Source organism: Bos mutus, chromosome X, assembly GCF_027580195.1.
Source record: "Bos mutus isolate GX-2022 chromosome X, NWIPB_WYAK_1.1, whole genome shotgun sequence".
In the NCBI taxonomy this organism is placed as follows: domain Eukaryota; kingdom Metazoa; phylum Chordata; class Mammalia; order Artiodactyla; family Bovidae; genus Bos; species Bos mutus.
The window spans coordinates 44,187,714-44,213,255 of NC_091646.1; the positions used below are offsets into that span (position 1 = coordinate 44,187,714).

Consider the following 25,542-nt stretch of genomic DNA (forward strand, 5'->3'; position numbering starts at 1 on the left):
TCCACATGCAGCAATGAAGACCCAGCACAACCAAAACTAAAATAAGTTTCTTAAAAGAGAATAATAGAGCCATACATGTAATTTATTTTACAAATAAATATATAATAATTGTTATCTGAGTACAGACTTTCATATAAATGTGGATATTTAACCTCTGGACCCATATTTTACATAATCAATGAGGATTTAACCATCCAAGTAATACTTGTATTCTTAAAATTGCATGTTATTGGAAATCAGATTAACTATATATTTTTAAATGTTTAGACCTCATAATTAGACATTGCTTTATTAGCTAACATCAGACATCTGGTCATGGAATCTTGAGGTCAAAATGATGTGATTATATTCCCAACAATCATATACAGTACAAATTGTATGAATCGCACCAAAACAGTAAAAAGCACTGACCTGACAGGATTGCTGGTTAAAGAAACCCTCAGAGATTCTAGGCAGTTAAGGAGTTTCTCATCGGAAATACCAGATCGTAATTCATGAACATATTCTTGTGAAGATAGGGTGCATTCATGTTTGCTGTTTTTCAGTCCTCCCTATTAAATAGGAAAAAAACACGAAATTCTTTTAGACAAACAACAAGGTTTTAAAAAAAAAAACTTTTAAAATAAAATAATGCATAGAATATGTAAATATTTTACTAAAAAATGTGTGCAGAGTGTCAGGCGTTTAAAATCTTTTGGTCATCTAGAATTGACATGGTAAAGACATGTGGATAGACTTCAACACTCTCCTCAACCTCATTTAAAAGAAAATTATACTGATGGTGCTTATGACCTGAACAGAATATGGACTTGAGTAGCATTAATGCTCAGAGAAGGCAATGGAACTCCACTTCAGTACTCTTGCCTGGAAAATCCCATGGGTGGAGGAGCCTGGTAGGCTGCAGTCCATGGGGTCGCTGAGGGTTGGACACGACTGAACGACTTCACTTTCACTTTTAACTTTCATGCACTGGAGAAGGCAATGGCATCCCACTCCAGTACTCTTCCCTGGAAAATCCCAGGGACGGAGGAGCCTGGTAGGCTGCAGCCCATGGGGTTGCTATGAGTCGGACACAACTGAGCAACTTCACTTTCACTTTTCACTTTCATGCATTGGAGAAGGAAATGGCAGCCCACTCCAGTGTTCTTCCCTGGAGAATCCCAGGGACGGGGGAGCCTGGTAGGCTGCCATCTATGGGGTCAGGTCGCGCCTAAATTTAAAGTCCAAGCATTAGGATTAACATTAGCTGGTCCTCCTTTACCCATAGGACATACATTTAGAAATCATTTTATTAAGTTTACTAGTTACTTCTATTCTACAAAATATAATGCAAAACATTATGCTATGCTATGCTATGCTAAGTCACTTCAGTCGTGTCCAACTCTGTGCGACCCCATAGACAGCAGCCCACCAGGCTCCCCCGTCCCTGGGATTCTTCAGGGAAGAACACTGGAGTGGGCTGCCATTTCCTTCTCCAATGCATGAAAGTGAAAAGTGAAAGTGAAGTCACTCAGTCATGTCCAACCCTCAGCGACCCCATGGATTGCAGCCTAACAGGCTCCTCCGTCCATGGGATTTTCCAAACAAGAGTACTGGAGTGGGGTGCCATTGCCTTCATAACCCAAATCTATTGAAATATATCAGAATATCACCCTATCTCAAAACCAAGTGAAAATGGTTATTAAAATGTAAGACAATATAGTCTCTGATTAGCATGTTAGTCTAAAGCATTCACCAGTTCCCAACTATTCCTTCCGAACTATGCTACTCCCATGCTATCGATTAATCTTTAGAAGTCATTAAATGCATTTATCTGATATTGACTATTTTTTAGCTTAATTTCCAATATACACAGGGTTATTTCTAGAACTCATTATCTCATCACAGCTTCTGAGCTTCATCGCCTTGCCATAACTATGTAAGTCATTTGGGGAAAAGGCCGGGAGAAAAACATCAACAACACATTCATGGTTCTAATAATTCATAGTTTCAGATCCCAGATCTACATAATCATAACTGCCCCTTTCCTATATTACAAATGTATCCCCCTGGATTAAAACTCTAGCTTGGAGCCCATTTTGTAAGTTCATATGAATTACACTCAGTTTTTGCTAAGTACCTAAGCTATAAATAGGAAACCAATTTTCTTTTCAATTTGATAGAAGTTATGTCATTAAAGGATATAGAGTTTAAAAAAAACAGTGTGTTAATAATGAGAAATAGATTCCCTAGGATTTCCTAATATTTAGCTTTTTATTGAAAAGGCCTCCTGATACAGAAATTGTCAACCATTCTTAATGTCTGAGTTTTTTTTTTTTTAATTCCATTAAATAGTAAATGTTTAAAGTCTGATAAAGTCTCATGTACAAAAACTATTCCCTTACACCACCACGGCCTTTTCACTATTATAGCACTTGAGACATTGGGGCAGAGGTGAGTCTCTTTCTCTTCTAGACTGGAAACTCCATGTATGCCAAGTGTCTAACACAGTGATGGTGTTTAGTGAGCATCAGCAAAAGTGTGCCATTACTGAATCTGTCCATAATAATTACAGAACAAGGAATACAATTTCATATTTTCACTCCAGTTGGACAGTAGATATTTAGGAAGTCTACTGAATAAATCACCATATAGATGGCACAGTAAGTAAAATCATCACCTTGAAATCATTTTCACATTTCTGTAACTTATTTGCCCAGCTCTTAAGGCTACAGATCCACAAGGACTAGCAAGTAAACATTTATAGTATAAAATTTTGCAGATCTGAAGTCACATTCCACTTTCATAGGACCCCCAAATTTATTTTCTCAATTAATGGATGACAAGGCCATACTGATCCTCCCCTGGAGGCTTTATATATACAGGGCTTATTCCTGTAGAACGATCTTTGTATTTGCTGTTTTTTCTGCCTGGAAGACTCTGGCCTCTCCATTGCTGGTTCTCATCATTTATGTCTCATCCCACCAGTCTTCCTGTCTTAACACTGCACTTATCATCACAACATCATTTTAAATCTCACTTATCCTATTAGCTTTATATAATTTTACTGCTTTATATACTTGTTTACTGTGTACTTCTCATTAAAATATAAGCTCTACAAAGCAGGAAACTTGCCTAACTTGTTCACTGCTCTATCTCTAGATCTTAACACAGTGCTTGGCACAGAGTTAAGTACTCAACATATATTTCTTGAAGGAGTGATGGATATATGAAGGGTGAATAATTGAAAAAGGTGAATGACTGGTGACCTTCAACATGCCAAAGCTTTCAAATTCAGTTTAGTTTCACTTCAGAATATTACAGTCCCGAGACATTCCATTACAATATATTCAGAGATGCTGCTGCTGCTGCTGCTAAGTCGCTTCAGTTGTGTCCGACTCTGTGTGACCCCATAGACGGCAGCCCACCAGGCTTCCCCATCCCTGGGATTCTCCAGGCAAGAACACTGGAGTGGGTTGCCATTTCCTTCCCCAGTGAATAAAAGTGAAAAGTGAAAGTGAAGTCACTCAGTTGTGTCTGACTCATAGCAACCCCATGGACTGCAGCCTACAATGCTTCTCCATCCCTGGGATTTTCCAGGCAAGACTACTGGAGTGGGGTGACATTGCCTTCTCCGATTCAGAGATGCTAGCATAAGGTAACTTTAATTAATTTTATTTTATTTTTAAACCTTACATAATTGTATTAGTTTTGCCAAATATCAAAATGAATCCGCCACAGGTATACATGTGTTCCCCATCCTGAACCCTCCTCCCTCCTCCCTCCCCATACCATCCCTCTGGGTCGTCCCAGTGCACCAGCCCCAAGCATCCAGCATCGTGCATTGAACCTGGACTGGCATCTCGTTTCATACATGACATTTCACATGTTTCAATGCCATTCTCCCAAATCTTCCCACCCTCTCCCTCTCCCACAGAGTCCATAAGACTGTTCTATACATCAGTGTCTCTTTTGCTGTCTCGTATACAGGGTTATCGTTACCATCTTTCTAAATCCCATATATATGCGTTAGTATACTGTATTGGTGTTTTTCCTTCTGGCTTACTTCACTCTGTATAATAGGCTCCAGTTTCATCCACCTCATTAGAACTGATTCAAATGTATTCTTTTTAATGGCTGAGTAATACTCCATTGTGTATATGTACCACAGCTTTCTTATCCATTCATCTGCTGATGGACATCTAGGTTGCTTCCATGTCCTGGCTATTATAAACAGTGCTGCGATGAACAATGGGGTACACGTGTCTCTTTCCCTTCTGGTTTCCTCAGTGTGTATGCCCAGCAGTGGGATTGCTGGATCATAAGGCAGTTCTATTTCCAGTTTTTAAGGAACTTTAGATAGTATATGGTACGCTGGGAATGGCTCAAACTGCCACTAGATATGCATCAAGACCCTTTCATTTACCTTCTAGGTAATCTTTGCTCAGATGACTGAACGGATCTCTATAAAAATAATTGCTCATGCTTGATTCAGGGGTAATAAATACCAATCCCTCATATTTGTTATGAGGATTAAGTCAGACAATGCATATCAAAGTGCCAAAAACAAGAAGCATTTCATATATGCTGTGGCTTCCCGTGTGGCTCAGTGATAAAGCATCTGCCTGCCAATGCAGGAGACACAAGAGATGAGGTTTCAGTCCCTGGATCCTTGGATCAGGAAGATTCTCCAGAGGAGGAAATGGCAACCTGCTCCAGTATCTTTGCCTGGAAACTTCCATGAACAGAGGAGCCTGGTGGGCTAAACTCCACGGGGTCACAAAGACTCAAACACGACGGAGCAAACATGCACATATGTATGTTGTACCATAGATAGAGTAAGGTACTGAGAAAACGTTAACTTCTCTTCTTCTACATGGTTGTGGGTGAGAGATTCTTTATGGAACCACTGGGTCAGTCTATCACCTTGGGAGTCACCTCTCCCTCAAGTCCTAGAAATTGGTTTAAATTTCATAATTGAGGATACTCTATGGTTATACAGAATGAAAGCAAACAATATAATGGTGCAAGACAGAAAATATATAAATTTATAGAACAAATGCCTTTAACCAAGCTTAGACGGACTTTGGGGTTTTAACAGTAGTTCATATTTGAGAATTATGAAAACATGATAGAAACAGCATAGAAAGGCCGGACTGGCCCTTAAACACCAGCTCTTTTAATACTACCATTATAGAAACAGGGAATCAAATTGATTTACATGATCCTAACTACAGGTAATTAATGAGGTTGTGAGGATAAAACACCAACATTCTGGTCCTTGGGTTATTTTTTTTCTTTAACTATATGTCACTTTTCCTCAACATTTCGTAAAAAAAAAAAAAAAAATCAACAAACATTTAATTCTGAAATCTCTATTACAAAATGTCAAAGTATCTTCAGTGTAATCAATATGGTACAACATAATATTAAAGAGATCACCTAAAGACAAAACAGTGCAATAGATTAAACTAATTCTCACTATATTTAATAGAGCTGTAATATAAGAATGGCTTATTAATATCCAATAGATTAAACTAATTCTCACTATATTTAATAGAGCTGTAATACAAGAATGGCTTATTATTAACATCCTGTTCTGATACTGAACAAAGGAAACAACTAGATAATGGATTGATAATAATGAAAATTTTAATTAGCTGCTCTGTACGAGATTAATGAAAATTACCACTGTGCCCATTTGATCTTTAAAAAATAATGCAGACAAAGTTAGCAATTAGCACATACCATGCTATTCCAAAGCTAGGTGAACAAAGAGCTTTCCTAATTTGAAACCATTCCTTAATTTGAAAATCATTAGAATGGAGATACTTGTCAGTATGACTGTGTTTGTATTATTCTAAAACACTACACAAAGAACCAAAAGAAACTTCAGTTCAGTTTACAATCATCCTACTCTAATATGAAATTTTCATATCAAAATCAGACATGCAATATTCTAAAAAGATATTTTAAGATTGCAGTGGAGATACCACTTTTGATTTTAAATTGACTTGGTCTGAGTATGACCTGTTATTCTTTAATGTAAATACAGACTTACTTATAAATTGAGGAAAGGTTCCACATTCTAAGCTGTAAAGGTGTCTTGCTGCAGACACTGGGAAAAACTATTAATTGTACACAGGTCTTTTCAACTACAGAGTGCACACAAATAACAATTACTATCAATGGTATAATCTTCAAATAGGAAGGACAATATTATTGTCATGAAAGCAGTAATATCATTATTCTTGTTGACCATGATTTATAAACTCTAATGTAGTCAGGTTACTTTAGCTACTTCAACCAAATGAGTGTCTTTTCTTTGACTTCAGTTTTCTGAAAAAAGCAACATTACAGATTAACAAATTTGGAATTATATCTAAACCAATCACAGCATTGTTTTTGAGAGGCTCCTATAAATTTAAATGCATAAGAAATAGAAAGCCATTTTCCTCATCATCAGTTCCATGAATTCCAGTAGAAAAGGAAACAAAAAACATGTGCACAATACAAGTTCATCTACATATTTATTCTAAAAGTGATGTTTCTGGTGGGCTATACAAAGTTGAATATGCTGTTAAAACTTTTGGTGACCTCTCTCTATTATACAAGAAAACTATCTTGTAAATGGAAGTTATTAGAGATAATTAATTTATTCCTAAAATATAAAAGCTACTTTAAAACAAATATATTACTACAACATTCCAAACAATTTATATGCAATTTGTACTGACAATTTAATTGCATGAAATATAGTGTAAAATATACTAATATTATCCATTTAAGGTCTGTGAGATAAAAACATATACAGAAAAGTAGTATCACAAGATAAATTCATATAGTGTCATTTCTCATTGCAAGACATATAGCTTATAATTAAGACCTTTGCAGAGGTCAAATGTAAAACACAGAATAAGAGAACATATCCTAACATCAGGCAGAATAATACCTGCATCATTGAGGTCACAGAAAAAGAAGAGACAAGAGGCCAGAAAAATTATTTGAGCAAATAATGGCTGAAAACTTCCTGAATCTGTGGAATGAAAACAGATATCCAGGTCCACAAACTCCAGAAAATTTCAAATAATATGAACCCAAAAAGAAAAAAAAAATGAGATGTATTATAATTACAATGAAAAAAGTAAAGGATAAAGATAGAATCCTAAAAAGAGAAAGATAAAAGCAACTTATTAGATACAAAGGAAATCCCGTAAGGCTATCAGTAGATCTTTTGCAGAAACTTTACAGGTCAGAGGGAGTGGCAAGATGTAGGAATAATGCTGAAGGAAAAACTTGCTAACCAAAAATTCTCTAAATGAGGCAATCATTCAGAATCAAAGGAGAAATGAAGAGGTTTCCAGAGAAGCAAAAGCAAAAGGAATTCTTCACCACCAAGACAGCTTTACAAGAAATGTTAAAGGGAATTCAGTAAGTTAAAAAGAAAAGGACTAATTGATAATAAGAACACATACCTAAGTAAAAATCTCATTGGAAAACATAAAAAAATAATAAGCATAGTGGAGCAATCACTTACAAAGCAAGTATGAAGGGTAAAAGACAGAAGAACTAGTACTATTTTTAAAACCAGTAATTAAAGGATGTATGAAATATAGATGTAAACTGTGCCAATTAAAACATTGGGAACACATGTACACCCGTGGCAGATTCATGTTGATGTATGGCAAAACCAATACAATATTGTAAAGTAATTAGCCTCTAATTAAAATAAATAAACTTAAATTTAAAAAAATAAGACATGAGGGGGGAAATATAAAATTTTGGAATGTGTTCAAAATTAAGTTACTATTAACTTAATAGAGAATGTTATAAACTTATGTGAATCTAACAGTAACCACACAAAAATAATTACAGTAAATGCATAAAAGAAAATGAGAAAGGAATCTAAATATAATGGTCATATCACAAGAGAATAGAGAAAGAGAAGAAAAAACAGAAAAGAATTACAAAACCTGCCAGAAAATAACTCACAAATTACAATAAATATATACCTGTCATTTACTTTAAATGGAATATTCAACCTACCAAAAATTACCGTAAATGGAATAAATGGCCTAATCAAAAGACATAGAGTAGCTGAACAGATGAAAAAATAATGCCTTTCTATAGGTATAATAATAATGCTGCCTACAGGAGACTAACTTAAAACCTAAAGAAACTTAAAGAAACCTAAAGAAACAGACTTAAAATAAGGGGATGGAAAAAGATATACTGTGCAAACAGAAATGAAAAGGAAGGTTGGGTAGCAAGATTTATATCAGACAGAATAGACTTTAAAACAGAAACAGTAACAAAATTCAAAGAAGGGCATTACATAACAATAAAGCAGTCCATCCAACAAGATATAACACTTATAAATATTTATGCACCCAACAAAGAAGAACCTAAATATATAAAGCTAATATTCACAGAGATAAGGGAATAAAGAGATAACAATACAATAACAGTGCAGGACTTTAAGAGCCTACTATCCTTACATCAGTGGATAGACCATAAAGATAGAAGATCGGAGAAGGCAATGGCACCCTACTCCTGTACTCTTGCCTGGAAAATCCCATGGACGGAGGGGCCTGGTAGGCTGCAGTCCATGGGGTCGCTAGGAGTCGGACACGACTGAGCGACTTCACTTCACTAAGGAAACTTTGGCCTTAAAAAACACATTAGACAAGGTGAACTTAATATATATACAGGACACTGCATCTAAAAACAGCAGAATACACATTGTTTTCAGGTGCACATGGAACATTCTCCAGGACAGATCAAATGTAAAGTAAGAAAATAAGTCTCAAAATTTACTAAGACTGAAATCATATGAAGCATCTTTTGCACAAGGGTATAAAACTAGAAATCAATAACAATAAACTGGAAAAAAAAAAACATGGAGATTAAACAACCTGCTATTAGCAACCAATGGGTCAACAAAGAATGCAAAAAACAAGTCAAAAAATACCCTGAAACAATACATATGCAAACAGAACATTCCAAAATCTTTGTGCACAGGAAAAGCAGTTCTAAGAGCTAAACTCAGAGCAATACAGGCTTATCCCAAGAAACAAACAAACCTAACATTACATTTAATGGAACTAGAAAAATAAGAAGAAAATGAAACCAAAGTTGGTAGAGGAAGGAAATAATAAAGATCAAACAGGAAATAAATGAAATAGAAACTAAAGAAAGAAAGAAAAGATTAATAAAACAAAGAGCTGGTTCTTTGAAACCATAAACAAAATTGATAAGCCTTTAGCTAAATTCATCAAGAAAGAAACAGAGGAGGCCAAATAAATAAAATCATGAATGAAAGAGAATTTACAAGCAAAAAGCACAAAAATACAAAAGAGTTGACTCATTGGAAAAGACTCTGATGCTGGGAGGGATTGGGGGCAGGAGGAGAAGGGGACAACAGAGGATGAGATGGCTGGATGGCATCACTGACTCGATGGACATGAGTCTGAGTGAACTCCAGGAGTTGGCGATGGACAGGGAGTCCTGGCGTGCTGCGATTCATGGGGTCGCAAAGAGTCGGACACGACTGAGCTGAACTGAACTGAACTGAAGAACAATTATACACGAACAAATTAGACAAGTAAAAAGAAATTAATAAATTCCTAGAAACACAAAATCTTCCCAGATTCAGTCATGAAGAAATAGAAAAAAGAATAGGTAATTACTAGTAATTAAATTGAATCAGTAATCAAAGAACTCCAAAGTTCAAGTCTAGATGGCTTCACAGGTGAATTTTACCAAACATTTAAAGAAGAGTTAACGCCTATCTTTTTCAAATTATTCCCAAAAACTAAAGAGGAAGGAGCACTTCCAAACTCATTTTATGAGGCCATCATTACTCATACCAAAATCAAATAAAGATACAACAATAAAAAAAAAAAAATCACAAGCCTATCCCCCTGATGAACATAGTTGAAAAAATCCTCAACAAAATATGAGCAAACCATAACCAAGAAGGACCTACTGTAAAGAACATGGAACTTTGTTCAGTGTTATGTTGCAGCCTGGAAGGGAGGGAGTTTGGGGGAGAATGGATACATGTATATACATATGGCTAAGTACATTCACTTTTCACCTGAAACTATCTCAACATTGTTAACTGGTTGTACCTCAATACAAAATAAAAAGGTTTCAAAAATACTGAAAATGACAAAGTTTTGATTAATGGTCTTCAATTCTTAAAAAAAAAATATGAACAAACCAAGTTCAACAGTATATTAAAAATACATCACATACCATGATCAAGTGGAATTCATTGCAGGAATGCAAGCACGGATTCACATTAATGCTAAAACATGTTCCCCTACTTTCAGTGCAGCATTATTTATAATAGCCAAGATGTGGAAGCGACCTAAGTGCCTCTTGATAGATGAATGAATAAAGGAAATGTGCCATATTTATATGTACATGGAACATTATTCAGCCACAAAAAGAATAAACTCTTGCCATCGCCACAACATGGTTGGTTCTACAGAATATTAGGATCAATATTATTATATGTAGCTCCTATAGAATGTATTAGGACTAAATCAGACAGAGAAAGACAAATACTGGATAATTTGACTTATATGTGGAATCTAAAATACAAAATAAACAAACATACAAAACAAAATAGAAACAGACTCATAGAATACAGAAAGCAAAGTGGTGGTTGTCATGAGGATGATGATAGGAGGATGGGCAAAATAAGTGAAGGGGGTTAAGAGGTACAGTGTAAAAACATCATCATTCTTCAGATTATACACACAATCTGTCTCAAAAGGATTTAACTAAGATTATTTAAGTATAATTATCTAAAATGTTTTAAGTATAAGGTTTTCTGTAAGAAAAAATTTCTTGTTTACTTATTGAAGCTTTAACATATTAAATACCAGATTAAGCATTTTACCCATGAATTACAGAATCTAAGACCTTTACAAGACTTCCCTGTAGCTCAAATGGTAAAGAATCTGCCTACGATGCAGGAGATAAGGATTTGATCCCTGGGTCAGGAAGATCCTCTGGAGAAAGGAATGACAATCCACTCCAGTATTCTTGCCTGGAGAATCCCATGCACATAGAAGCCTGGTGGGCTATAGTGCATGGGGTCAAAGAGTCGGACACGACTGAGTGACTAACACACACACACACAAGACCATTTCAGAATGAATACTTAAATCATTCTTTCAGCACATGTACTATTAGAAATGTCAAGTACACAAGGAAACCTGAAAACATTTATTTAAATTCAGTGGCCCTATTTTTATATTTTCTGTTGTGAAACACATAATTTGTAGACTATAGAAGAAAATAGTTCATAATAACACCAAATAATTACTCGGTTAAACACAATAAACTTTAATTTTTATCACTGACCAAGACAAAAGGGTGCTATTTTAATAAGTGGAATGTTGATCCCTAAACACTAAATTTCATTTCTTGTAAAACAACAGCCTTATCTGATTGAGATACTCTCAGAGACAGTAATAATGAAAAGTTAAACCACCATTAAATGGTTTGTTAGAATCTAATTAAAATATTTAATGATATTCAAAATTTGTGTAATAAGCAATCAGTATTACATGGTTCTTTTTCACATCAAATACAATAAACATGTGCTTTACCCCATACTTAAAATCTATTCATACTTGCCTTTTAAAACTAGTATTTATCAATTATAATGAACAATGTACATGGTGAATGGACACCTACAAAATCTTTAAAACTATAAAGTGTGCCTACGAGCATGTTTTATGAGACTTCATCACCACCCACTATACTTGATAAAAGAAAGTTTAAGCATTATGTTTATTTTTCATTTGACAGAAGCCCTAGAGATATATCAGATAATAAAATCTAAACAGAGAAAAAGTAAGCCAGGGGTTTCTTAACTCTGGGTCCCAATTCATGGAGTATGTAAACTGGAAAGGAAAAAATGACATCTTTATTTTCAGTAATCACTGACTTGAATTCAGCTCATCTCTTTCAATTATGAATGCAGGCAACAGACAATAGTGGCATAAGCAGCACCTACAACTTGGTCACTGTGACTAATAGAAGTCGCAGATACTTTCCTATGATACATACATACCACATTTGTGGTGGTATATTAAAATACCACCATTTCTTCAAATTTCCCCTAGTTATATGAGCTCACACTTTGTCCTGGTATTTAACAAATCTTTTAAAGAAACCCCATCACTGTCTAGATTTTTTAATTCAACATTTTGAGATAATTTAAATATGCATCCAGTTATAACAAAAATTCGCAGAGCCCCTGTTTTCACCCGGTGATGATATCTTGCAAAACTATATTACAATATCTCAACTGGAATACTGACATTGAGAAAACCCACCTATTTCTAATGAGAGTTCCTTAGTTTATCTTGCACTTGCATGTATGTGTGTGTGTATGTGTGTATTTTAGTTCTTTGCAACTTGATCACCTGTAGATTCCTGTAGTGAAAGTGTTAGCCATTCACTTGTGTCTGACTCTTTGTGACACCATGGACTTTAACCTGCCAGGGTCCTCTGCCCATGGACTTTCCCCTGCAAGAATATTTGAGTAGGTTACCATTCCCTTCTCCAGGGGATCTTCCTGACCCAGGGATCAATCCCAGATCTCCTGCATTGCAGGCGGATTCTTCCATCTGAGTCACGAGGTTCATGTATCCCACCACCAAAGTCAAGATACAGAATAATCCCATTGCCACAAGGATGCCTCATTTTGCCCTTTTATAGCCACACTCAAATTCTTCCCACAACCCTCCCCTCCTGGCAACCACTAATCTATTCTCCACTTCTGTATTTTTGTCCTTTCAAGAATGTCATATAAAGGCAATTATATGGTAAAATTTTGGCATGGGTTTTTTTCACTTAGCATAATGCCCTGGAGAGTCATACAAAAATTCCAGATATCAACAGTTTATTCCTGTTTATTGCCAAGAAATAGCCCATAGTATGGATATACTACGGTTATTTAGCCATTCACCCATTGAGGACATTTGGGTTGTTTACAGTTGTTTTTTTAGTTTAGGGTTTTTTGGGGGGATGGGCAGTGCTGGGTCTTCATTTCTGCACACAGGTTTCTCGTGGCTGCTCATAGGCTCTCTCTAGTTGCAACGAGCAAGGCCTACTCTAGTTGTGGTGCAAAGCTTCTCATTGCGGTGGCTTCTCTTTTTGTGGAGCATGGGCTTTAGGGCGCTCGGGCTCAGTAGCTGGTGGCGCATGGGCTTAGTTGCCCCCAGCATGTGGGATCTTAGTTCCCGGGCCAGGGATGGAACCTATGGCCCTTGCATTGGCAGGTGGATTCTTAACTGCTGGACCACCAGGGAAGTCCTTGTTTCCAATTTTAGTCTATTATGAACAAAACAGCTAGGAACTCCAAGCTCAGGTTTTTGTGCAAATACAAGTTTCTATTTCTCTGGAATGTGTCATAAACTTTAAAAAATACTTTGATAAGTATATTTTAATATAGTTTCCTTTTTAATCCTATGTAGTTTGTGTTGTGGGCTTCCCAGGTGGCTCAGTGGTAAAGAATCTGCCTGCCAATGCAGGAGGTACAAGCCCAATCCCTGGATCAGGAAGATCGAATGGAGGTGGGCATGGCAATCCACTTCAGTTTTCTTGCCTGGAGAATCCTATGGACAGAGGAGCCTGGTGGGCTACAGTCCATAGGGTCGCAAAAGAATCAGATACGACTTGGCGACTAAATAACAACAACAATTTGTGTTTTACATTTAAAAACATGATTCTGAAAAGGTTCCCATAGGCTCACCAGACTGTCAGAGGGGTTCATGGTACAAAACAAGTTAAGAACCCTTACAGGTGTCTGTTTCCTCTATTTTGTACTGCCACTACATTGACTCTACTGCTCTATGAAGGGAGAAAAAGCCTATTACCCTTTCAAATAGAAAAGCCCCATCTATGCAAAAAAACAAGAAAATGTGCAAAATTTGACCAATGATGATGTCCAATAAGATAACCAGCGTATTTGGCATAGCCAGTTTCTTCATGTACCATTTAAAGATAAGAATAATAGGGAATGCTTCATCAGCATTTGTTATGTCAGTCAAAGACTATATTTAGGAATAAGATATTTAGATATTTAAGATACTCAGAAAACAAATTTAAGGTTATGGAAAGGGAAGCGGGGGAGGGATAAATTGGCAATTTGAGAATAACAGATGCACATTACTATATATAAAATAGATAATGAACAAGGACCTACTACTGTATAGCATTGAGAAAACCCACCTATCTTAATGAGAGTTCCTTAGTTTAACTTGCACCTGTGTGTGTGTGTGTGTGTGTGTGTGTGTGTATTTTAGTTCTTTGCAACTTTATCTGTAGGCTAATATACAACAGGGAACTATATTTAATCTTATGAAAACATATAATGGAAAAGAATCTGAAAAATGTATAGAGATAGGTAGACAGACATGTACATCTGAAACACAGCAAATCAATTACACTTCAATTAAATTTTTTAATTAAAAAATATATTTAAGTATGTTTTCACTCCCTGCTTTATCATTTTTATATCTAACTCTAAGAGTAATTTTAGATATTGTAACAAAGCCAGTCTAATAATACTTTTGCAGATTATAAAAGTTTCCTATAGCCTAGAAGAAACTATATCTTAAGTAGTTAATGAAGCTATAAATTGTAAATGAAAGAAAAATTCCTTCCACAAAACAAAAAAGTCCCTATTATTTTTAGACCTCTAGTCTTGTAAACATTTTACTAAGTGCTGTCAGCCAAAATGAACACGCTGAATCTTATTCAACTTGCCTGCCTTTATCAATAGTGCATCAATAGAAAACAATCAAGGCATAGAAAAACAAAGAAAAGTAAAAGATCTATGATTAATTGACATGTGTTTATGTCAATGGATGTATGTCTTCAGCACTGAATGAGATTCATAAATTTAGATATCAAAAAGGTCTTATAGTTCTATAGCCAAAACAGCTTCAGAACGTTTCCTATGTATTTTTTCATCTAATACCAGGAGACAATACTGCTAAAACCACTTTTTTTTTTTTTTTTGCATCTGTGAAAATTGAGCCATGGAGAAGTCATGACTTGTCTGAGACTATGTAACTAGCAAATTATTCTCAGAAACCAGCTAGAAATCTAAATCAGTTCCTTTTGGAAGACAGGGCAGAACTATTTTCAAGAAGGCACAATTTGCTTTCAATGCTGGATTATAACAAGAAGAGGAAAGGTGGGTAGAAATTTCAGAAATATTCCTTACCCTTAAAAGCTGTGTGAATTTAGTCAACTTATTACTTGACCTCCTGGGCCTCAGGTTTCTTAGCTTCAAAACAGGAATAATATAGTATCTACCTTCAGAGTTGTTATAAGGATGAAATAAGAATCCAGGTCAAATACAATAATGCCTGGTATATAATCAACACTCAATTAATGTTTGCTGCCATTATATATTATCCTTAATCTAAAGAGAAATGTTTTTAAATTGGCCTAATGAAAGAAATGCTGATGTTATGAAAATAGCAGTTTCTGGTCACCTGATTCAGGTGATGCTGAGTTGGGCTACTTATTTCTCTGAGACACTCAGGAAAGGATTTCTATCTTAGGTACACAATGCTATTATGTTCAAACTGTATCCTGAAGGCCCACGGAGTTCCTTAAGGAAGACTCACAGAGGAAGCGTCCAGATCTTCTCTTCCCCAAGAATGAGGACATTTGAACATTTATCTGATTTATATATTCCTATTTCACATGTGGTTTCTAATGGATAAGCTGCTTTGATGTTAAATAAAGTTTAAACCCACTGAGCTGGATGATCTCAAAGGTCTTGCCCTTTTGATTCTATGACTCAGAATATGCCACCATTTGTGTCCTAAAACAGAGCTTTTCTTTTTTAAATATAAAATTTTAATTGACTACCATGTTCTCTGTACACATACATTGACTAGTTAGGTTGTCAGTTTCTTCATAAAATATCCTCTTTTGCATATGATGTCTTTTTCTTATTAGAATAGTCCCACTCAACATTTTTGAGTTTCCATGAAGTTCCAGAACTGGGAGTACAGGTATAAGCCAAGACATACCCTTGCCATCAAAAACCTTACTCTTTGGGTAGTGGTGAGGGGCAATAAGCAGACTTATGAAACAATGTGCTAATGCCACGGCAGCAGATATAGGGAACTACAGGAATTTGAAGGATAGAGGCTCTGCTTTTATTTGGGAGAAGATGCTCAGGCAAGCTGTAAAAAGTGAGTATATGTTCACCCAAGGCAGTAAAGTTATTTCAGTCAGAAGTTACAATAAACACTGAGGCATGTTTGGGAACTTGCTAGTAGGTCAATAAATCTGGCACTCAAGGCTAATGTTTCTCAAGCTGGGTTCCTCAAACATACTCTTAATGGTCTCTGAGTTGTGTAAGGTAATTTTAAATTCTGCTGTTTCATTCCGTCAGATAAAATGATAAAGCTCTGTATTAACTGAATTATTGGGGAGAAGCATGTTATCCCCAAGTCCTGCCAACTAAACTCAGTATCCACATTTGCCTTTAGGATCTTACTATTACTAGGAAGGATGACTTTCATTATCTCAACCTAATGAAAACAGAGGTGGCCTTAGCATAAAAACAATGCATTTGCACCAAATACAAAGAAAATGACACTGCAGCAGGCTGTCATCAAAATTAACTGTTAATCAAAATTTAACCACAGATGGAGTAGAGAAAGGGCTTCCCAAGGTGGCACTAGTGGTAAAGAATTCACCAAGCAATCCAGGAGATGCAAGAAATGTGGGTTTGATCCCCGAGTCCAGAAGATCCCCTGGAGTAGGAAATGGCAACCCATTTCAGTATTCTTTGCCTGCAAAATTCCATCACAGAGGAGCCTGGCAGGCTACAGTTCACGGGGCCGCAAAGAGTTGGACACAACTGAGCACACATGCATGCACACGTGTAGGCACACACTGGGAGTGGAGAAAATGAATTTGGTCATACTATGGCACTCTAAGCTTCCTTGGTGGCTCAGATGGTAAAGAATTTGCCTACAATCCAGAAGACCCAGGTTCAGTCCCTAAGTTGGAAAGATTCCCTAGAGAAGGGAATGGCAACACACTCCAGTATTCTTGCCTGGACAATCCCATGGACAGAGGAGCCTGGTGGGCTACAGTCCATGGGCTCACAAAGAATAGGACACGATTGAGTAACTAACACACACATGGCACTCTAAGCACAGAGAACAAAAATAATGCCACAGTGTAAATATCAATTTAGGTTCAGCAGAACATTATCACTTAAAATAATATTAACTTAAATTTGTATTTTTCTTTAATATGTATATTTGTTTTATAAAGTATATAATTTCTACTGGCAGAGTTTATATTTTATTCTGTGTTGGCATACATTTAAACAGTTTAATTAAAAGATCTGAAGTCAGGATTTCCCTGGTGGTCCAGTGGTTAAGACTCCACGCTCCCAATGCAGGGGGGCCTGGGTTCCACCCCTGGTCAGGGAGCTAAATTGTATATGCCGCAACTAACTATCCCACATGCCGAAACTAAGACTTGGTGCAGCCAAATAAATATTTTAGAAAATAATATTTTAAGTCAACACTGGGGTCTGAGAAGGCTCTTCCTTTTTTAAAAAGGGTCTATATTTTGGTCAAATCTGAGAAACTGCCATAGGTGAAAGTAAGGCACTAGAAGGATTTAGGCTATGGAATGACAAATGAATGAATCTGTACTGTCAATGATGGCTTGAGCTGGGAGGTGTGCAGAAAAGCCACTGGGGGAGAGAATGGGGCAGAAGATTTGTTTCAGGAAGAATATGATGACATGCTAGCTATTAACATTGCAGTTAGAAACACAAGACTGGATAAGAGGGTTGTTTAGGACCTAGACTTACTGAACCTAGCGGAGTAAATAGGGATGCTGGGTCAGGTAAGACAGAGGAACTAACATGTTTCCCAGATTTTGGCAGCCCCTGATAACATTATCTGCATTTTACAGATCAAGAAACTGAGGTTTCAAAACTTGGGCAAGGTCACATTACTAGTAAGAATCTGAATTTGATCCGAAGTATGCCTGACTCTGAGGCCTGTGTGCTTAACCATGGAACAACACTGCCTTCATATTAGTAGTAATAAAGTTGTGTTCAAAAGTCCCACAGAATATATAGAAAGTGAGAAAACATGGCCAAGATAATTTTATTAGTGCTTATATTTAGAAGCAGATGACAAGAAGTATAGAATAGAATATTATATAAATCTTTAAGAAGCGAAAGGAGAAGGAAATGGCAACCCACTCCAGTTATTCTTGCCTGGAAAATCCCATGGACAGAGGAGCCTGGCGGGCTACAGTCCATGTGGTTGCAAAGAGTCGGGCATGACTAAGCGACTAACACACACACAGGAAGTGAAAGGGAGGCGACATTTTAAGTTGTACATGTGCAACTGAACGCTTAACTTTCCCTTTTTTCTGATCTGGCCTCTAAAAAATTACTGCAACACTTCCTTGGGGTCTAGTGATAGAGAATCCGCCTGCTAATGCAGGGGACACGGGTTCGATCACTGGACCAGGAATATGCCATATGCTGCAGGGCAACTAAGCCCATGTGCCACAACTATTGAGCCTATGCTCTTGACCCAAGTGCCACAATACTGAGCCCAAGGGTAGCAACTACTAAGGCCCGGGTACCTAGAGTCCTGCTCTGCATCACGAGAAGTAACGACAAGGAGAAGTCCACACACCAAAACTAGAGAGTAGCCCCCATTCACTACAACCAGAGAAAACTCATGACCAGCAATGAAGGCTCAGCACAGCCAAAAATAATATATTTTTTCTTAAATTATTGCAACATTTAAAATGACAATTTATTTACAATAAAATCAGCCACTCCATGAATGTGCAGCTTAATTAAAGAAACTGATGTCTTTGGTGTCAAATACTGTTTTAGGAGGACAGCCTTCTGTTTAGTGTTTAAAAGAGGAAAGATTTGTTTAGTTTTGTATATTCAAACTCTAAGAACACCTGAAAGTTGATCTTTTTTGTTTTCATTTCAAAAAACTGATTTTACCTAACAAAGTTAAACATTTGTTTGTATTTTCTATAGTAGTAATGGATTTATAAGTTATTCAAGACATTTGGTGATAAATAATTCATCTCTGCTCCATGAGAACCAATTCTAGTTCTCAAATAGTATACACCAAACATCACAAAACATTGCTTGTTCAAAGCCTGAGCCTAACTTGAAAGAACACCCTGATAAGAATACCAAGCTAGTACTAGAGCATGTACTCTTAGCAGGGTATATATATATATATATATATATATATATACATACACACACACATACATACACACACACACACACATATACACACACACACACATATATAAAGTACAATGCTATAATGTTCTGGCTCATAAGGGCCATGTTACAGTTAGAGGTTATGCCAATAGAAGCAGCAGTACCATACTACCCAAAACAACAGCATTACTTTGATAGATTACCAACCATCTGTTTCATATGGTAGCATTCTTAACTCTAAAGACCTAAGTTGAGAATCTGATCATTTTGAACCCACATTCCTAATTCATCAAAACAATTATTCTAAAAATAGCATTTCTTCATGGTCCACATTCAGTGGTTTATTATTTTAGCATGTCATTCTTTCTGAGAAAGAATAATAATACAATCTAAGAACTCAACATACACACACACACGCACACACACACACATCTTGTAAAGCCTTCAGTTCCTTCCCTTAATACCCAAAATAAACTGTTAATGTTAAATCTCTTCAATAGTTAAGGCAATCACTAGTATCTTTCTAAACTTCACAAAATGAATGAGCCTTTCAACTTGTTGAATGTATTCAGTGAGGGTTCTGTACATCAAAGAATAAAAAGTACAACTCGTGATTGTTTTTAAAGTACATGTTTACTTCCCAAACAACAATTTACCCTACCTAAACCTGACACCCGTGTGAGGGCTCTACTGCCAATTTTGCATTCCTTTAAACAAAATAAGACGAAGCAAAAGAACCCAAAAATGTCAGCCATCTGGAGCTCAGTAGGTTAATGCACTATTTTGGCATTCCCAACCAGTACAATTAAGGGTAAAACACTTTCAAAAGAAGAGCCTGCTATATGATGTATGTCTTTGAGAAAAAATAAGAAATCTTGGAAAAATGAAAAACCTGAAGATTCCTTGTGCTGTGCTGTGCTCAGCTGTTTCTGATTCTTTGCAACCCTGTGAACTGTAGTCCGCCAGGCTCCTGTGTCCATGGGATTTCCCAGGCAAGAATACTGCAGTGGGTTGCCATTTCCTTCTCCAGGGGATCTTCCTGACCCAAAGATTGAACCTTGTGTCTCCTGCATTGGATTCCTTAGGTTTCTTGAAGAGTTATGGCATGTGGTTGGCAAGTAGTCATACTGTTATTCAGATTCACTTAAAGAACACAGTATGAGTATTTATAGAAGTACAAGACATTACCCTAAGCACTGACAGGAATGTCAATGGGGCATTAAAGTTCCTGCCAGGCAAGAGAGATGAGTGCAACATCAGAGATTGATCTCATCTCTAAAAGCATGTATAGTCACAAATTGTATTTATATAGAAAATCAACCAACGACACATTATAATTGTTTTAGCCCCTTAATACAATGGGAGGAAGCTGACTTTGGAATCATGGAGACTTGATTTTGAATTCAGTATCCACTGCTTAGGAATGTTTAACAGTGCCAGGCAATGCCAAAGAATGCTCAAACTACCGCACAATTACACTCATCTCACATGCTCAAAATTCTCCAAGCCAGGCTTCAGCAATACATGAACTGTGAACTTCCAGATGTTCAAGCTGGTTTTAGAAAAGGCAGAGGAACCAGAGATCAAATCGCCAACATCTGCTGGATCATTGAAAAAGCAAGAGAGTCCCAGAAAAACATCTATTTCTGCTTTACTGACTGTGCCAAACCCTTTGACTGTGTGGATCACAATAAACTGTGGAAAATTCTGAAAGAGATGGGAATACCAGACCACCTGACCTGCCTCTTGAGAAACCTATATGCAGGTCAGGAAGCAAAACTTGGAAATGGACATGGAACAACAGACTGGTTCCAAATAGGAAAAGGTGTACGTCAAGGCTGTATATTGTCACCCTGCTTATTTAACTTCTATGCAGAGTACATCATGAGAAACACTGGGCTGGAAGAAGCTCAAGCTGGAATCAAGATTGCTGGGAGAAACATCAATAACCTCAGATATGCAGATGACACCACCCTTATGGCAGAAAGTGAAGAGGAACTAAAAAGCCTCTTGATGAAGGTGAAAGTGGAGAGTGAAAAAGTTGGCTTAAAGCTCAATATTCAGAAAACGAAGATCATGGCATCCAGTCCCATCACTTCATGGGAAATAGATGGGGAAACAGTGGAAACAGTGTCAGACTTTATTTTGGAGGGCTCCAAAATCACTGTAGATGGTGATTGCAGCCATGAAATTAAAAGACACTTACTCCTTGGAAGGAAAGTTATGACCAACCTAGATAGTATATTAAAGAGCAGAGACATTACTTTGCCAACAAAGGTCCGTCTAGTCAAGGCTATGGTTTTTCCAGTGGCCATGTATGGATGTAAGAGTTGGACTGTGAAGAAAGCTGAGCGCTGAAAGCTGATGCTTTTGAACTGTGGTGTTGGAGAAGACTCTTGAGAGTCCCTTGGACTGCAAGGAGATCCAACCAGTCCATTCTAAAGGAGATCAGCCCTGGGTGTTCTTTGGAAGGAATGATGCTGAAGCTGAAACTCCAATAGTTTGGCCACCTCATGCGAAGAGTTGATTCATTGGAAAAGACCCTAATCCTGGAAGGGATTGGGGACAGGAGGAGAAGGGGACGACAGAGGATGAGATGGCTGGATGGCATCACCAGCTCAATGGACAGGACTCTGTGTGAACTCCGGGAGATGGTGATGGACAGGGAGGCCTGGCGTGCTGCAATTCACGGGGTCGCAAAGAGTCAGACATGACTGAGCAACTGAACTGAGTTGAACTGAACCATTTTTTTGATTTTCATTATATATTACAGAATTGTTTTGAAGATTTAAATACAAATAAATGTAAAGTGTTCAGCACTAGGAGTAACACTAAGTTAGGTATGTGATATTTACTACTTATCATTATTGTGGCAGGAGATGGATGGTCCCCAGGATGAGCAGTTGGAGTTTGTCCTCTGTGGATAGATTTCCAAAATAGCAGGAGGGAGGAGAAGCTAAGCCCTGCACAGATAAGAGCTAAAGAGACCACATATTTCTCATTCTTGAAGTCAAAGAGACCTTCCTGACTACAAATGCATGAAAGGCTCATTGAAGTTCAAAAAAGAAGAGAGCGCCACACCATAGTAGGTGATGTCAATCTACCCGTAGGCTTCTTAGCTAGAATCCATCTTGGCTAAGAGATGTACACACACACACAAATACGGACTCAGAGCCAGGCAAAGCAAGATGGCAGTCCGAAGGAAACCCGGAAGAAATGCCCAATAAAGTAACCAAAACTACCACAAGGGTATGATTCTCTCTCTGAGCTCACACATACCCTTTGTCCTCCTACTAAACACTTTACTTGTTTCACTACTTTCCATCTGTATGTGGAAATTCATTTCTACACAGCTGATGAGTGAGAGGCTTGTCACTCACTGGCCACTGGTCCCTGGTGGTCTAGTGTCTACAACTGAGTGTTCTCACTGCCATGACCCTCAATTTCTGGCTGGGAACCAAAGCCCTGCTTCAAACCACTGCAGGCTGAGGCTATCACGAAGAACTCTCATGAAAACCCAACAACTTGAAGGTACTATACTCCAGTCACTGTTCTAACTCACTTACCATTTATTATCCTAATCCTTGTAAACAACCCTGAAGAGGAATAAGTATTCCAATTCACAAATGAGAAAACTGAAGATCACAGAAGTTAAGAAACTAAGCTGTATGAAGATTCCTTTAAAAACTAGGAATAACACTATCATATGACACCAACAATCCCACTACTGGGCATATACCCTGAGGAAACCATAATTGAAAAAGACACAGGTACCCTAATGTGCACTGCAGCACTATTTACAATAGCTAGAACATGGAAGCAACCTAGATGTCCATCAACAGATGAATGGATAAAGAAGCTGTGGTACCTATATACAATGGAATATTACTCAGCCATAAAAATGAATGCATTTGATTCGGTGCTAATGAGGTAGATGAACCTAGAGCCTGTTATACAGAGTGAAGTAAGTCAGAAAGAAAAAAACAAATACCATATTTTATGAGACTAATCTGAGGTCACATACACATAGCTAGTAAGTAGCAGAGATCCAACCTCTGGTCCATTTCAACTCTTTTTTGAGGTCCACAAAGCCCTGTATAATTTTGCCTCTATCTATCTCTACAATTTCATCCCTATCCACTATGTCCCAACCATAGCGGTCTATTACCTGCCACTCAAACACCCCAAGCCCATTCCCACATTAGAGCCTCTGCATATGTTGTTCTCTTGGTTTGCAAAGCCCTTTTCCTGAATATGTGCATGGTTATTTCCTTTGCATTACTCAAAACCATGTCCTCACACAGGCTTTCTCTGATCATCCTATATGATGTCGCTCACCACCAAAATGGCATCCTGAAAAACCACACATCACTCTTTTAGGAATTCATTACTATTTGGTATATCCTTTGTTTATTATTATTTTCTATATTTTTGTTTATTGATCTGTTGATAACCTGTCCCCTTTCATTAAAAATATACATTCCCAAGGCATCAAGGGCTTTGTCTGTCTTCTATTTGGCTGATCCCCAGCCCATAGCATAGTGTGTAGAACACAGGAAATACTCTGAATAATTGTTGGATGAATGAATGTACGAATGAATACACAGCAAGAGCTTTCAACTCTGCTGTTTAAATACACAAAAATACATAAAAATATAAACACAGATGTATACCAGATCTGGAAAGTAGATGTAACAGGTGATTTTTCATGATACAAATTGACAGCATTTGTGGCACATTTTCCTGAAATACTGCACTGTGTGTGTGTGTGTGCGTGTGTGTGTGTGTGTATGCTCATTAACCTGCAATGAAAACAAACTTTTCACTTTCGGTCAGATTCCCTTACTTTTAGAAAGCTATCCTTTCTATGACTCCTGGAAATGAATCTCCAGATTCCTGATGTTACACAAACCTATAGATAAACTCTCCTTTTTAATAACACTGGGATAAATAAATCAGTCCATTTGATATGACCACTTGACAAGCCATATGTGTTATCTTAGAGGAACAGAATGTGACGTGAGAGACCAAGCTACTCTAAGTTGCCAAGTAAAGCACAACACTAGCAATACTAAGGAGGCAGTAGGCTAAACAAGGCAACTTACTAGAGTGGAAGTCATAGCATTCGGATTTTAAACCTGGCTCAAAGTTGCTTTGTGTCATGAGACCTACACAGATTCTCCAGGCCAATCTGTTTCCTCCTGTTATGAAAATGAGGGGCTAGAAAATGATCTCTATTGTCTTGTGCAGCTTGAATATTCCATCATTCTGGGACAAAATAAGGAGCTGGGACAAAATAGGAGCTGTCCTGATAGCTCAGTTGGTAAAGAATCTGCCTGCAATGCAGGAGACCCTGGTTCGAATCCTGGGTAAGAAAGATCCACTGGAGAAGGGATAGGCTACCCACTCCAGTATTCTTGGGCTTCCCTTGGTGCTCAGCTGATAAAGAATCCACATGCAATGCAGGAGACCTGGGTTCTATCCCTGGGTTGGGAAGAGATGCTGGAGAAGGGAAAGGTTATCCACTTTAGTATTCTGGCCTGAAGAATTCCATGGACTATATAGTTCATGGGGTCACAAAGAGTGGAACACAACTGAGCGACTTTCACTTTTCAGGACTTTCCTGTAGCTCAAAGGGTAAAGAATCTGACTGCAATGCAGGAGACCAGGGTTCAATCCCTGGGTCAGGAAAATCCTCTGGAGGAGAGAATGGCAATCCACTCCAGTATTCTTGCCTGGAGAATCCCATGGACAGAGGAGCCTGGCGGGCTACAGTCCATTAGGTTGCAAAGAGTCGGACATGACTGAGCGACTAACATACACAAAGATATTACCTGGTGCCTGTGAGAAAGGTCAAATATGGGGTAGAAGCAAGCATGCACATTCCTGAAAGCATAAGTCTCTCCCCAAAAGTGATAATCCATTGAGATCCTGAGTACCATATGACTTGCCAAATTTTTAGTTTTTCTCTGTCCAGAGGTAAACATCTTATTTACTCCCAAGCTTACTTACTGCTCCATTATTATTCTCAATAATTCTTTCCTTCATCCACCAGCTGTTCTAAATTTTACTCACTCCACAGACTTCCTCAAGGGCAATGACTTTTGTGTAAAGGTTTATGTAATTTTTCTGGAATATATCTATCATTCAATGTGTGATATATATTTTACATTACCAGAACTTTACAAAATCCTAGGCTTGAGACTTCTTTCCTCCACTATATTTTTTTCATTTATTGAAGCACACCAATCTGCATAGGGGTGGGGGGA

General features: G+C 37.4%; 1 protein-coding gene across 1 annotated transcript in view; it reads right to left on the bottom strand.

The window, feature by feature from the left end:
* Positions 1 to 25,542, bottom strand: part of DIAPH2 (diaphanous related formin 2) — a 983,285-nt gene that overhangs the window by 738,455 nt on the left and 219,288 nt on the right. The window contains exon 6 of the mRNA XM_070366366.1: positions 412 to 551. Within this exon, the coding sequence (XP_070222467.1) occupies positions 412 to 551 (140 nt within the window). The remainder of the gene's footprint in view (positions 1 to 411; positions 552 to 25,542) is intronic.